This window comes from Pelecanus crispus, chromosome Z, assembly GCF_030463565.1.
Source record: "Pelecanus crispus isolate bPelCri1 chromosome Z, bPelCri1.pri, whole genome shotgun sequence".
In the NCBI taxonomy this organism is placed as follows: Eukaryota; Metazoa; Chordata; class Aves; order Pelecaniformes; family Pelecanidae; genus Pelecanus; species Pelecanus crispus.
This window is the reverse complement of record NC_134676.1, coordinates 54754942-54771334: the sequence shown is the minus strand read 5'-3', so window position 1 is coordinate 54771334 and position 16393 is coordinate 54754942. Positions and strand designations below refer to the sequence as shown.

Here is a 16393-nt window from a genome sequence, read left to right as displayed (position 1 = left end):
CAATTTACTTTGCCAGTTACCTCCAGCTCCAGAGCTCTTCCAAGATACAACTGTAGGAAGGGGAGAAAAATAATAAAAATAAAAATAATGCCCTTTCCTAGCAGATGACTCACTGTGCTATTTTACTCCGAATGGTTTAATCAGCTTTGAAGTCCTACGTATGGATTCTCTTCAAAGACATGCTTTGAAGTAGATTCTTCTTTGAGGACTGACACAGCTGCACTTCGCTGCAACTCAGTTCAGTGGGTGTCTCACCAGCACAGCATCAGCCAGGACACATGAAGAGAGGATGGTTTCCACAACCCATAGTATCCACTGAGGATCCATTAAAAGGTACCTCAGCCTTGTCCTATCACACAGAGAGAAGCAAAGTAAAAAACAAACAAACCACCCCTGCAATCTCCTATTGGTTATCAATAAAATGCACGTCCAAAGTCAAATTCAGGGGCTGAAGTGCATGCTGCTGCTTAAAAATAACCTCTTGCCCCCGTAATCATCTGCCTTTTTCTTCAATTAAAAGAATTCCTGCCAATCCTAAGTAGGGAGCTGACAGCTAAAACACTCAGAAAATGCCATTTCTGGTGGGCTTGCATTACAGCAAATGCAAACACTATCGTTACGGGATCACGGCATTAGGACAAGAAGTCCTGCCACATGCAGGGACAGGATTGCAGCCCTTCCGAGAGACAGCGTGTCCTTTATTACCCAGACACGCTGGCCCATTGCCACCTGAAGTACAAATGTTTTGCTAAAAATACTTCAGGTTTGACTCCCTTTTGACCTCAGGCTCCTTACAGCACCGTGGCAGGGGTTAGCAATCGCAAAGGGACTCACCACATTAATGCCCCCATGCCTAGAAAGCAAAAACCTGCCCCTCGCCACAGAGGGCGTCCAAGGGGTCTCCCCGCAATGGGTATTTCTGACAGAGGCACTGACGTGTAGACCAGTCTCTTGGATACATCAGGATAGTCCCACACTCAGGATCCAGCCCGCCTGCCCCCAGACATGAGCAAAAAACAGACCCAAAGAATACACTGCACACCTGTAACCTTGCCCCTGAGTGTTTCGGGAGCCCTCGGCTCTCCCCGGGCCCACCCACCCCCACCGTGCTGCAGGTGCCAAGAGCTGTCCCCGCGCTCAGTGCCAGCGTGACATTTCCCCACGAGGCTCCCACAGGGTCCTCCGGGACCCGAGCAAAACTGAGAAGCCAGCGGACTACATCCCCCCTCACTCAGGCTCAGTTTAACTATTTGGAGACTAGCCCAGGGAGTGCATATTAATAGGGCAGCTGGTCCAGCTGGTCCTCCCTGGCAGGGAGCAAAACAGATGCATAAAAATACGTGTGTTTACGGCTTTTGGTTAAGGCTCCCCCCTGCAGACGTGCCGGTGGAGCATTTCAACACTGGCAGTAGTATCGCACAGCAGCTTTACGTTGCAAACATGCAGCAAAATGACCCGCCTGTCCTCAAAAAGAATAGTTACTAATAATAAAAGACAGACTTCTGCAATAAAGGAAAAACAACCACCAACCAACCCACAGCTCACCCAGCTATGCTAGCAAGGAGTCTGCATGCTACATGCCCTGATCTTCTCCGCTGGTGCTCCTGCATCACATCCGATGCTACACATGCCTCTACGCCACCCTGCCAGCCGCCAGCCTCTGCCTCTCTCTATCCCGACAGACAGACAGATGGAGGAAGAAGAGAGTTAACCAGCAATAACGTGGAGGGCGCCTTGACCGGCAGCCAGTCGTGGCTAATGGATGAGATGGCAGGCTGCACTTTGGGACCCACTCGGAGCTGGCAGAGATGCCTCAGTTTTGGTGAATGAAGTCTTCCTGACCTAAATGGCTTTGACTTTAATGGAGATGTGCCAACAGATGCCAGCTTAGAAGCTGAGCTGCTGACAGCTTTATACTGAGGCGCTTTGTGCAGCGAACTGATCAGCTGCTCCACTTCTTTTTTTCTTTTTTCCTCTTTTTCTGTCTCTGTCAGCTCCTGGATTTTTGGTTTGTTTGTTTTATTTTCAGAGGAGGCTGGGAACTGAAGAGGCGAAAAGTCAGCAGCCCTTTTTTCCCTAAACCAACAGTTTATTTAGGAACTAGAGGCAGTTCTACAAACTCTCACTAAACTGGTGTTGCAAGCACCTTGTTAGCCAGAACAAAGGCAAACTCGCACGCTGTATTTCCAGAACCTTGACAAAGTGATGCCACCTTCCTGCAGGGAATACCAAGGTGATCAGTGTAGCTTAACATTTTTGAAGTTACTAAACTGTGCGATAAAGGGGAAAATCCTCAGCTGCCAAAATGCCACTGGTTTCAGAAATTTACCCCTGCAGATTGTGCTACTTCATCTCTACCTGGATTTAACATACCCATGCTAGTATATTGTGCTTACTAGTGGCTCAACAACTGACAGATGCAGTAGCCCCTGTGCAGGCAAATGGGCTCCAGCACGTGTTTGCTTCCTCACCGGCTGCAGATGCATTTGACACATTCGGTCTTCTAGGACAACAACCAGTGGCATTCCTCTGAATAACTTTCCTTATCCTGGGCATATGGATGGCAGAAAATACGAAGTACCACCTTCTGACAGCCCTACCTCTCCTAGGTCCCAAAGTCTGTCACGAGCTGAGGCATGTCCAAAGGCCAAACAATGTCCCCTTAAGAACACAGGCAGATTTCACACTAAACGAAAAAATTCAACCAGGTGAGTCTTCAAAGGGGAGAAAAGTTCATAGAATCATAGAATCGTTTAGGTTGGAAAAGACCTTTAAGATCATCCAGTCCAACCATTAACCTAACATTACCAAATCTACCAGTAAACCAATTAATGGCTTGGTGGCTGGGTTATTTATAATGAAATTAGACTGCTGTTGGACAGACTAACAAAATCAATGAATAAAGGTTATGTGTTAGATATTTAAGTACCGAGTCTCATATCTACATTAAAAATCACATACAAGCTACCTTGGACAAAAATACCAGAGTGTGAACTGAAAAACAGCAGTAGAACTGGCATGCAGGATACTGATAAACTGGGAGGAGACTTGGAGAATCAATCTGGAGAAAGGGATCAAAATGGGGTTTATCTGTCAACAAAGTCCATTGTCTCAAAGACAAAATAATCAGAGTGCCAACTAAGAAACTGCTGGAAATGACCCATATGCAGAAGAAAGAAAACAACTATGGGAACTACTATGAGAGGCCCAAACCATTAAAAGTAACGTGGCAGTCACTGGGAACTGCAGTCTAGGTTTTTGTCACTTATTCTGAGAACTACCACATTGCTTTAGGAAGTTTGTTTTCTTCCCCCCTTGAATTACAAAAGAATATATACGTGACTAAATTTGTGTTCGCATCTCTAGGGAAAAAAAAGAAAATAACAGGATTTGCAGAATTTGCTGAACACCAGCAGTCCTTTGAAGATGATGGTAGGTGGCAAATATTTAGCATTTTTGAGGATTAGGAGCTGCAATACAGATTTTTTAATTTTCTCTCCAGATTTAGAAAAATCTTGGGCGATGTCCTACCAACAGAGACCACACCTTCCAAGACAACTCAGGAAAAGAAATGCCAGACGTTTTTTGGTTTAATTTCTTGTTCTGACTGTAGCATACAAAGGAAGAGGGAATGGGAGTCTGCTATAAAGAATGCAGAAAAAATAAAGATTAAAAGAAATTCTGTTCTTAAAGTGTGAAAGTAGAAAAGAAAGATAGGGATCATCACCGAGACAACTTCATACTTTACTTTTAGACACACTGATATTCTGTTGCTCACTGTATACATAGCAAAGATAACTCACTTTTCCCTCAGGTATATGTTGCTGCTTTGGAAATATGTCCGCTTCCTCCCACTCTAATTTGGTGCAAATGATTACACCTGGTTCAGGTGATGCAAACTCAGGCTCAACATCTGGGTAGCACCTTGCAAGCAGTTACCAGGGGTAACACGGAGGCAAGGGGACCAAACACAGCCCACATGCAATGTCTCTATTGCCACTGCAAAGCTTCATTATACTGGCAACCTGTGGCTCAGCATGTTTCACGGGGACCCCATGGTGCCCCGATACACAGCGAGGCTGTCCCTCAGCTCCGAAACCTGACACACTCCCCCTCGTGTCCTCCAGTTCTCCCACCCCAACCTGGGGAAACTTCAGGCTACTTCAGCTGCAGAAATTTGTTTTCCCCCAGACGGATGATCATTACATACCTAGAAAAGAGATTAAACCCCCCAAAAGACACCAAGAGCTGGAACCATTCCCCAAGAAAGGCAAGCTGCACGCCCTCCTCCCCAAGCATCCCTCCTCCACTGGCCAGACACTGACCTGAGCTGTGCTAGGAAAGGACTACTTGCAAAAGCAAGCCAGCCCATCCTGCAGGAAAACCCAGGGGCCAGCTGACGTCCCCCTGCCCTAAGGAAGCCCGGCAGGCAGCTGTCAGAGCAGGCACATCACACGGCTCTCGCCAGGACTTACCGCGTTTAACCACGGCCAGCAGCTGATAGGGAGGGCAGCAGAGACGAAAGATCCAGACACCCAGGAGCCCATAGAAACTTGCAGCCTACAAGCCTCTAATCATTTTTTTTCCTCCCTTTTTTTTTTTCAATTCTGAAGGCATGTGACTGGCCTTCACATACCAGAGCTGACCCCTCCCAGAGCCAGCGATTTCCTAAGAGCGGAGAAGGATGTTACCCTCCCGCTTATTCATTACAAGATTAGGTTTCCTTGCTGTTACACATTAAAACCTCACGCCATCTAGGGTCCTCATGTCAGTTATGCTCAGGATCCCTCCAGAGAGATTCAAAAGGTGCTGCGGTGCTCATCTACCTGCTGTCTGGAGGGCACGGCTGTGGGGAGCACCTGCTCCTCCTTTCCTAATTGGCACACAGCTTTCAATTTCCAGGTGTAAATCATTAACTGTTTGCTCTCACATCTGCCCTCCCCTTCTGTACTGGGCCTTGAAGAACTGCCAGTATTTCACAACCCCATACATTAGTCCTGGTAGGTGGAAGTGCACTCTCTCCCGACACACTTTCCCATGCGTTTTTTATGTCACCAAAATACCACAGCACAGGGAATTGCTGAGGTTTTGGTTTCGGTTTTTGTTCACATGGCTTGGCAGCGCAGTTTCTAGAAAAGGGGGGGCTATGCTTCTTGTCGTGCCGCACAGCAATGTTGCGTTGCTTTGCTCCCAAGCCCCTGGCATCCCAAATTCCCCCACTTCGCTTTGCACTTGCCGCTGTTCACAGGCTGAGACCCCACGCCTGCTCCATCCCTACAGGATGGGGTCCTCCCGCTGCCCTCCCGCCTGCACCCACCCTCCAGTGACTTCACGTCATGGGTGGGGGCAGAGGGAGCTACGGGAGCCCCTGGCTTCAGGGAGCGCCGGCAGCTCCGCAGAGGGCACAGAGACCTCCGGTGGCTCTGCGATATATCGCAGGCAAGCTGCTGCCTGCCAGCTCCGGCCGCTGGTTGCGGGATGCAGGGGCAGGGAGCGCTGCCTGCATCTGGCAGGGCGGTGGGCTTGCCTTCCCCATCTCGTTCTCCGGGAGAGCTGGACCGCTTCACCCGGTGCCCCCTGATGCTCCGCAGCCCCGGGCAGGCGCTGCGCCTGGGATGCTGCGGCCCCAATGCAACCGCAGGTTCGCGGCACCCTGGGGAACAAGGATTTACAGCAGAAGGCACAAAGGTGCCGCAGTGGCTACTGCACGCTTACCATACATGCGGGCTTTCGGTTGAAAAAACAAGTCTGGGATTGCTTCAGGCAACACAACCACGCATGCAAACTCTTAGAAATAGCACCCACAGCTCAGACAGCTATTTCTGGTTCACCTGAGCATCACAGTGACACACTGTCTTGACCCCTCTGCAAATAAATCCCATGCAGCCCCCAGCATGCACATAGTGCTCTTCACCCCCACAATGTAACACCATGATTCATCCCTGGCTCCAACAATATAGCACACACAATCTGTCAGTCACCTGGACCCTGGTGCAATACAACATGATATTAGACTATCATTGCGGGGGGGGAGGGTTAATAAGGTGGTTAATAATTGTCTGGAGGATTACCCTGTTGGGCATATCCGTGGTTGGCTGCACTGCTGCAGCTACACTCTTTATGGGCACCCACCTTAACAGAGCGAGCCCTCGGGGGCTATAGCCCTGCAGACTATAACAGCAGAGCTTCCTAACAACCCCGCTGTTGGGGACACTTCTTTCTTCTTTTTTTATTAAGGGTGGAAAAAAGAATAATTTAAAAATCCTCTGTTGGTTTATCACTATGGCTGCAAATTTAAACTAAAATTAACTTAATCCCTAATGAAATCGACACTAGGCAGGCAGCTAATGTGTCTCTAAGCATTATCTAAGCACACCTTGTCTCCATGATAACTTCCATCCTCATGAGCCAATGTGGGCCTTACTTGACAGTACTTTCTAGATACAAGATGCTGCAACTACGGGGTAACATGATTGGGGTCTGTATGTGCTGCTTGTCCTCCACTGCCCAGACTTACGGCAATCTCTAGTTTCAGTAAAAGTAAGGAGCTGCAAGTGTCAGGACTGACCGTTTCTGGCTCTGCACTGTCTGTAGCAGATTGGCAGTCACTTATTGCCTATTGGCACCAAGCAGCCCCGGGTCGTACAAGATTTAAACACCTTTTTTTTCCAGTAGGATTGATGGAAAAAACATTCAAAACCACTAAGTCCTTCTGCCTGTTCTTTTAAGGGCAAACTGTACCTTAATCCATAAAGTTAGCAAAACTACTTCAGCTCAGAGGACTTCTTTCACAACAGCATAAACAGAATAAAACAGATAAAAGACCCCCCACCACTGACTCCCAGGAAAGCTCAGACTAGACTAGTCCCATCTAAGGGAATAATCTAAGGACTCTTTGATAATGTCCTGTCCCTGGAGCATGGGGACCTGAGGCATCTTTGTCACTCAACAAGGTCCCTCATCCCACTGCAGATCACTGCTCTTGGCTCGGCCCCCCACTTTGCCTGTCGCTGCCTTTCCCCACCCTCTCTGACAACACACGATGAGGAAAGTTTGCTCACAGAGTGAGTTTCTACAATTACACAGTATTTTCTGACCACTTAGCCTAGTTTTTGCCTCTCACATGACTCTTCTCTTAATACGTTTTCTCATCTCTCCCTTTACCTAAACGGAAATTATTAACATTTTTGCAACGCTGCCTCCTCTCTCAATCAGTAACTAGTGCACAGACGAAAGAAGCGGCGAACAGTCTCTAATCCCATGAATGTGGTGGGAGAAAAACCTCGTCCCAGCTGAATTAAACAGCAAAACTCCCACTGACCTCAAGAGAGGAGAAGCTATGCCCAGAGACACACCTTTAACATCCAAATCACAAACTGCATTTGGACAACTCGTCCATGTGCACAGGGTGTTATTGTTCCTAAAATAGTGCTGCTAACAAATTCAGGTATAACTAGAGCTGAAAAAGGATCGTCTGTAACCGGTAACTAACTCCTCCAGGGACAGGTCCCAGAGATGCGACAATACCGGCCAGCCTTTTATCGACACAAGTACCACCTACAAAACCTTCGTAAAGTAAATCTGCGCTTTTCTAATGAACGGCAGGTTTGGACAGCTCACTTCTCTCCTGCAGCTCACTCTGTTACACTGGAAATTATTCTGTGTAGAAAACATGCAGTGTTGAAAGAGTCACAACTACACTCTGCAACAGTCCGCTGAAGTAAACAGACATCGGGGAAAAATCAGCAGGCACACAGAAAGCTCACCCACTGCTTTTACCTTTCCAAACGAGGGACTTCCGTGACGTCTCCTCTGAAGAGTGTTTCACTTACATCCCTTAAGCCATTGGCGATGCCTTCACCGCAGCCCTTCACCTCCCCGTCAGGGGGAAGCTGCAGGACATCTGGCTGCCCCGAGGCTGACGTCCGATCTAAAAACTGGCCTCCCTCCTTCATGCGCTGCTGGATCATGGGAGTGAGTGGCATCTCAAAGCTGAAGTAGCTATCAGGCTCCGAGTACAATGTCTCCAGCGACTCCGCGCTGTAGTATAAAGATGCATTGTCTAGGATGTTTTCAAACTGTGAGCTGTACAGATCAGTGGAGACATCGGAGTGCCTCTGCCCAAGGATATCTTCATATCCTCCTATGGCTGCTTCCCCCTCCTCCATCATCCTGGAAATTAATCAGAAACAGCTCGTTTCAGCTCAGGGGCAAGGTTTAGATCTCTGGGTGAACCTCCTCACCTTCCACCTTTGCGAACAGAAAGGTCAACATGGCTTTGTGCAGGAGAGGACGCTGTGGGCAAAATGCTAGTTTCTCCTTGCACCACCTCTGTTCACGACTGGCACCATCTCCCTCTCCAGGGACATAAAAAGAAACAGTCTTCTGGGTAGAAGAGGGGGGCGGAGGGAAAGCCTACTATTGCCTAACAGATAACATCAGCCGGTTATGTGCAAAGGAGCACTCACAAATGCCTATGGTCTCCGCTAGCACCATCGCCATGCCAGAGGCTGCACAGCTCGGAGACGTGCACCCAGATGGGGCCTCTGCCCCCGGAGGACAGTTTGCTGGCTCTGCAGTCCTAGGGCTGGGGTCTTCGGCAAAAGGTGGGAGGAAATCCCTCCAAAACGCAAAGGGAAGCAAATAAAATTAAAAACCTGGAGCTGGGAGAACCAGATTTGAAGGGGGAAAATTCGGCCTGCTTGCAGATGCACAGGGGAAGGTGTAGCATCCCCCTGCGGAGCATCTTCTCCTCTGCTGCACCAACTACTGCGGGGCTTCTCAGAGCACGTGCCAGGCATCAGGGCTGCCCGCCCGAGCGATCCCACATGCTAGCCAAAGCAAAACTCCACAGAAGCAGGAGTGCCTCCCTCACTGGGATCCTGTTGTTTCAGTGGAAACAGCCTGCCAGGTCAGAGCGGGCATGGTTCGCTCAGAGCGCTCCGGTGGACCCTTTGCTTTGTTACAGGCATGCACCCAGAAAGAAAGTGAGCAAATTGGGATGCTCTTGTAAAAAGCAGAGCACAATTTTTGCAATAGATAGAGCTACAATTCTATAAATGCAGATAGGCAGTTAATATGGAAAGCACATTACCCAGCATTTACCCTCTTATAACATGCAAGGCCCTGGGTAAAACATCTTTATTACCCAACCTCTCGAGGTGCTCACACCATTCTTGCACAAACTCTGCCCAAAACCAGAAAATCTGGCCAGGCACATACGGCCAGGCCTGCATGCTGCCTGTGGTTAATTACATGCCATGTCCAGATCCCAACTACACCTGCTACAGGTGCTCCGTCATGCAGCCATTACTCTGCAAACAGCAAGAGACACCTTTATGTTTCCAAACCTGAGACGGACTTCAAACCTCAGCAGGGTGGTGTGGATGGGGTTCAGTCCCAACTTCATGCACTAGCCACCACCAGGCATGAACTGCTGCCATTGCCACCACACCGCAGGCAGCAGACAAACATTCGTCGTTTGTCATTAGCTCCTAAAGGGGATGAGGGAAACCCCGCCTGCCCCGTGCACCCCCCCAAGCGCCGTCTCACCTGCTGGGGCCTCTCGCTAGCACAACCGTCTCCTCCTCGCCACTGTTCTTCTTGTCCTTCACAAAAACTTCAGCCTCCCCGCTTTCATCGAGCAGCGCCAGAGGAGTGGCTCCAGAGGCAGCAGGTCCCAGCCTCGGGTCCTCACAGACCTCGCTCCAAGCGCTGTCTGGCGAGGAGACCAAGCCTGGGGAGACCATCGGTGGTGCAGGGTGGCTGGATGTTTTGGGGAACGCCTTCTTCTCCACGGACACGGTCTCCAGCAGCGAGTGCTTCTTTCTTCTCTGCTCCTCGGCTTTTTGCAGCCATAAAATCTCCACCCCTTGAAATTCTACATGTTTGCTCACAGCTGCCTCTTTAGAGAGCCTCCTCTCAGGACCCATTTGCATTTTGCCTTGACTGTATGCTGAAAACTCCTCAAAATGCGCCCACCCCTCCACTCTTCTGGCTGCTTCCAGGTTTGTCACAGATGGTCTATGACAGCTTGTCTCCTGCACTGCGTGGACCTCCTCGGCTTTATTACCGATGGCTTGCAAGGACTCGGACTGCTTTACTCCAGCCCATATTGCAGCCAGATCTTTCTCTACAATCAAATACATTTTTTCCTCAGCTGTTCGTTCAGATGGAAGAGGCATGTCTGAGGGTTTTTCTTGGCCTGCTGGAACTGGTTCTCTGGCTGCCTGCACGTTTTGGCTGCCAGTAACGCTCTTTTTTTCCATTTGCGTCTCTGAATCAAGAGAAGTATTTGCTCTCTCTTGCACCTTTGTTGCTTCCAGCCGTCGAGAGATTTTCATAATCTCTGGCAGGTTACCCGCAGGTTGCAAACCTTCTTCTGGGGCGCGCAGCTGCGCTGCCCCAGCGTCAGGTCTCGAACTGTCTGCAGGAGCCGCACGCTGAGGAAGGGGCCCGCCAGGTACCCAGTGGTGACCGTCCCGTCTTTCTGGGCTGCGTGTCACAGGCTCTGCCTGGCACGGCGACAAAGCCCTCGGCGCGTCTCCGCTTGGCTCTACGGCGCCGTACTCTGGAAATTCATTGATGATGGTATGAGGGAGCAAAGTGCTGCTTCCACGGCCACTACCTGCAAAGAAAAAAAAGAGAGCGTACCTTTATCTACCACATGCATAAGCAAAAAGCCTGACCTCCCTTCCAAGCCCTCTCCTAACAGAGTAACTACGCTCTCCCCTGCAGGGAAAATACCGTTTGGTTTAACTCACTTCTGCACGCTCTCACACTGCATTTATCCAGAGCTGGTCCTTTTACATAGGAGTTTTTGGGCAGCCCTACTTTGGGAGTGTGCACTGCCGAGGAAGGAATGCCAGAAATGTCTGCTACACTTCAGAAAGGGTCTCAGTGGCCCATGAACAGTCTGAGGCCACAGGCCAGGCGCAAAGGCTGAAGAAAGCAGATATTCAGAGGTCTGAAATCCATCCACAGCATGCGTCATACATGTTGGTTTTATTTAAAAAAAATGGTTTTAGGTCATTTTAACTCATAAAGATGAAACACTGGGAAGATAATCAGCCACACCATGTATATTCCACAGCCTTGACAAAACCAATTAGCTAAATTACAAAGCAATTAATGAGCAATTCAACCTTCTGCCAGCACTACCCTTTTCTTCTAACAACTCAGGTAACTGAAGGTCACGTTGCAGTGATGTACGCATACCGAGCATTTCACATTTTCTGTTGCAGACAATTCACCGCTGCACAAAAAGCTTGCTACCCCTCCCCTCCTTGCGCTGCTTTTCCAACTGATGTAAACAAAGCAGGAGCGAAAACAGATCGCCCCACTTTCCAAGCGCTGAGCACCCAGTGGCTCCCATTGTTGTGGTGTAACAGAGAACCAGCTGTCCTCAGAGGGACCTCACGGATGACACAATGACAGACACTTGGCCACCTTACATTATGGCCCAAGGAAGAACTAAGCTTTTGAAAAAGAAAAAAAAACCAAAGAAACCAGCAACAGCTGCATCCACTGTACCCTCCTGGAAAAAACTGGCCTGGAGTATAAAAGTGCTTTACAACAAACAACCGGGGGGGCCAGATCCAAACACCTACTCTGAAAAATGTCAGGGGTGGCAGCTCTGAAACCAGACACCAACTTGCATTTGGACACTTTGCCCCACTCGAGGCGCATCTCTAGGTGCTGCGTAGCAAACCGATCCCCACCTCCACTCCGAGCAGGCTGGCCACAAGCCATTTCTGAGGAGGAAGCCATGTAGCTGCTAGGTTAATGACAGGCTGAGTTCAAGGTGAAAGGGAGGACAATTTAACGCAAGCTCAGCACCGCACTAATGCAGCTATCTATCTGCCAGGGTTTGTAAAGACGAGCAGCAGCTCACACCTGCCAGCTCACTGTCCAGTATATCTAGCCACAGGGTAACTACTACACGTTGTGTGTGGTGCAGGATCAAAGAGACAGACTTGGACCATGCCAAACCACAGTCTCTTCCCCACTAGGTTCTCTAGATACCTCCATGCTGTTGATTTAATCACTCCGTAATAAAACTTCAGTGGGTCAGGTTTCACCTAGATGACTTGGTTGCTGTTGAGGACAGCAACTAGACAAAGCAGGGACCTCTTCCCTGCTGCAAGTTCCCAGGGAGCTGTGAGGAGCATGGATGCCCTGACCACTTCTCCATCACCAGCCTGCCTTCAAGGCAGGTTTTCCAGCACAGAGGTGTAGGTGCACTGGGAGAGTGTGAAGAAGAGAGTGAGGTCCCTCTCCCCACATGAGCGTTTCCAGGCATGGTGCTTTTTCTAAGTGCCGGAAGCCCCAAACAAACAGCCCCCTTTGTGAACAATTCAGCCACGCAGTGCTTGGGTGCATCCCACACCACCCCACTTCATGGCACAGGCACCAGGTAGCCACTGGGACACCCTTCCACCAGGACGGACTCATGGATGAGAACAATGCTGTCTGGCTGCAACATCCCTACACCTGCACTGGGACCAGCCCAAGCCAGCAAAATGCCCCAGCTCCCCACCCCGCAGCCCTGGTCTGCTCTAATGCAGCGGCGTTAGTGCTTGCTGCTCTCTCAGGACATGTCCAGAGATGGGATCTTTTTAAGAGAGAAGAACTCCCGATAGGGAGCCTGTCACTACAGATGCTAACATAAACCCTTCTCGGTGGACACAGCTCCACCTACAGCAAATCTCAGCTTGCAGACCTGCAAGTGGGACATGCCCCAGCTGGGATCACCTCAAGCCCCCAGCATCACGGTGCAGCGCTTGGCCATGCTGCTGCCCAGGCCGCACACTCTGGCCACATCCCAAAGGAAGGCAACGCATAGTGCCCCAGGAGCTGGGACCCCCTGTGCCTCCCTCCAACCCACACACCCCGCCTCGTTGGAAGGAAGCCCAGAGAGAGCATCGCCCCTCCAGCTGACCCCCCATGGGGTTGGGATACAGCCAACGTGTGCTGGAGGCCAAGCCCTGCCAAGGCACCGCACGCAGACCCTGCCAAGGCGCCAGGCTCGTCTCTGCTAATTGCTATCTTAGCTTCTGAACTGACATGAGGGAAACAGAGGCAACCTTATATCTGGTGGTGAATGCTAAATGCACTGCTGCGTGTCCCCATCTGCCACAGACAGCCGCTGCTGACGGCAGCAAGCAATCCCGAGCAAGTTTCTGATTTACTTCTCCTCCTGAACTTCATCCCAAGTAAACTTTACCCTCTGGAAAGCCTGGCAGACTCCAGAAGAGGTACACGTACAGAGCACATACACGCATATATGGGCACAGAGAGACGTGCAGGAGGGAGCGCGCGCACAGGTACTCCTCTCCGCCACGCTAGCAAGCCATGTTTCACCTGGGCAAGAGAGGAGCGCTTTCACAGTAGAAATATAAGGCCTTTTCTACAGTGATGCACCAGCAGCCCTGCCCTGGAAGGACTGCTGCTGCCGCTGCCATGTCCGAGCACAAGTCAGCAGGATTCTCGCCTTCACGGAACATTGCCTAATTCACTGCCTGATAAAAAAAGAAAATCACATATGGCACCAAAGCAGCAGTCTGTCCCCATTTCATTAGGCACCACCATGCACACGGCTGCCGAGGTCTCCGCTCTTTGCGGTAAACCACCACCAATTGCCCCCTGCTCCTAAAAGGTGCAAAGCCTTTCCCTTTGCTTGGAGACCTCTTTCAGGTACCAGAGCTTGCAGGAGCTTGAGCTCTTTAAGGGAAACTCCTCCCTTATTCCCATCCACCACCACAGCATCATGTCTTGCTGCAGCTACTGGCATATCCTGTCCGACCCCATCCCCCAATATGACTGCATTACAAACAAGGCTAGAAAGGCAACAACAAAATTTAAGGACCGCACTGAAGATGAGCAGGGAAAAAAAATACCCTTCACCAAACAAACAAAGAAAGGACACACACTCTCAGGTAACACCGATTTCTACTTTGCATTGAAGGTGGCTTCTTTCAACAAAGAAAAAAAAAAAGAATTAAACGGAGAGAGAAAAAGCTAAAATAGAAAGGGGGTGACTGGCTAGGAAACTGAGACCGGGCAAATATAACCTAACAGCAGTTGGCAGTCTTTCTGATGACTAGACGTTGAAAGAATTCATGACTTAAATTAGGCATAGATATGATATTTCATAGGTAAATAACCATTCCATGTCAAGCAAGCTTGTCTACAGCATAATAAAAAGGAAATTCTAGGAAGCAAAACACAAGTTACAAGCATAGACAGACATTTTGTTTACAGGTACATTTTACAAAAGAATGGTGTGAGTGTCTTTCTCTATACAGTATATATATATATATATATAAGCTAGCTCGAGAAATTAGATATATTTGCTTGAACAGTCTCCTTACTCACAGAGGTTACTGTAGCTCCAGCAGTTACCCATTGGTCAAAGAAATAAAATGCACAGCTCATCAGTTTATCTATAGCGATACCAGCTAATTCAATTGCTGCTGTTCTAGTCAACTGGAATCAAAATAGTTTCAAATTTCCTGGCAGCTGCTGCCCTGCACTGCACACAATGATGTAAATGGATGCTTTCTGAGTATTATGAAACTGATGGGGGAACTGCAGTCTCATTCAGTCTTATCGCAGGAGCTAAGGAGTCCACCTTGGCAGCTTGCAGGGGGGAAAAAAAATTTCCTCCAGCAAGGCTGCCTGACGGTATGCCAGGGAAGCATCTGTGCTTAGCCGCCGTTTATTATAACCGCGTCCATAAGGGAAGAAATGGGCAGAATGGCGATGTTGAGGGTGGTGTGCTGGTCCCAGAGCGCGGGGCACCCGACGGCGTTTCAGCAGTGCTGAGCTGGAAGGTTTCACAAAGCAGCCCAGTCATCTTGCATTTTATTTCTCCGCAGCTCCTTGCGCCGATCACAAGCAGCACGTGGGTGAGCCTGCATGCAGCATCACACCGGTTATGCTTTCTTGGTACCAGCATTTCTTGCCATTATTTGTAAAAGGCAAATTAGGGCAAGTAAAAACAATGCGTGTGTTAAGAGGAAACTAATCTCTAGATGTCAGAGCTTAATGAAAAAATCGCTGGATTTATGGCATTATATCGTTATTGCAGCCTGTTGGGGGGGGAGGGGGGGGGTCACACGTGTCTCCTCGTCCTGCACTCCCTCCAGTTACAACTTCTGTGGTAACTAAAACTATTCCGATTTATAAAGCGGTGCCTGTGCACACAGAGATGGAGCGGCCTCCCCCTGTGAGAGGGGAGGGCTGCTGCACAATCACTGGCAGCCTGGCACAGCAGCCCTTTTTCCAAATGATGTCATTCTCCATGCCATGATAGGTCCTGCCCGGCCAGTGGAGGTCCTTCGTTAGCCAAAGCCGGGGGATTAGCATAATGCAAGCACTGTGCTTTTGTAACTGGACTGCAAATGTCCACACCAGACTGGGCGCAGGGTTTTCTGCAGCTTGCAGCCACTTCAGGGTCTTGGGCAGTTTGCTTGCCTGGGGAAGCGGAGCCAGGCCATCATCCCTGTAAAGTTATACCAGCATTATGTGAAAACAACAGGTTGGTGGAAACGGGGAAGCTGAGTGAAGGCAGCAGAGGGGGGAAGCAGAGGGAAGAGGTAGGCGAGAGTTGCCCAGAACACAAGCCCTGGTTAAATGCCTCTGCTGCCTTACAAAACACACAGGGAAGGTGGTGGAGACCAGAGATATGGCAGAGCCTAATGCAGAAAAAGTGACTGTGTTGGCTGAGATCCCTCACCCCGAAAAGAGATGACCAGAGGGGATCCCTGCTGCTGTCAGCGGGAGGTTTGACACAGACCCAGTAGTGTGCACAGGAGCGGGGCACCTTGCACTCGCCGTGCTTGAACAGCCAGGCAGTGGCGTGGCAGCCAGCAGCTCAGGGTTACCCAGAAATTAAACTGACTAGTTCAGGGAAGAAAATAATCCCCCTGCAAGCATCCGGGGCAGTGTGTCACTCAGGAAATGCCACACCCACAGCTTGCTGCACACTGGAAGAGGTTATCAGAGAAGTACTGCTTGCCGCTGCTTTTGCACAGTTCCTTAAATTCTGGGGTTTTTGAGCAACCAGAGGCTGTGTTAGGTGAGCCTTCAGTCTGCCACACGACAGCCATGCCCACACTAGGTAAACTTGTCACAAATGTCTCCGCTAGCCAAGTCCCAGCACCTGGAGCCAGGTGGTGATGTGATGCCCGAGTTGTCATGGCTTGAAAAAGAGGGAGTGAGAAAAGCTGCTAGGTTAAGAATGTAAATCCTGTCCATTAAGAAAGCAACGACCAAAACAGCATGTAAAATACCCAGGTCACTGTGCGTCTGTTTGAGTCTATCTGTGATTTGTTTAGAATTGCAAACCTTCTACCCCTGTTCCTGGTGGAAAGGCTTAGGTAAGCAACGC

General features: G+C 49.7%; 1 protein-coding gene across 1 annotated transcript in view; it reads right to left on the bottom strand.

The window, feature by feature from the left end:
- PSD3 (pleckstrin and Sec7 domain containing 3) overlaps nucleotides 1-14407 on the bottom strand; it is a 79952-nt gene extending 65545 nt beyond the window's left edge. Inside the window, exons 1-3 of the mRNA XM_075727103.1 lie at nucleotides 14373-14407; nucleotides 9553-10623; nucleotides 7780-8172 (exon numbers count right to left, since the gene is read on the bottom strand). Coding sequence (XP_075583218.1) covers nucleotides 7780-8172; nucleotides 9553-10623; nucleotides 14373-14407 — 1499 coding nt within the window. The remainder of the gene's footprint in view (nucleotides 1-7779; nucleotides 8173-9552; nucleotides 10624-14372) is intronic.
- Between the last annotated feature and the right edge of the window lie 1986 nt (nucleotides 14408-16393).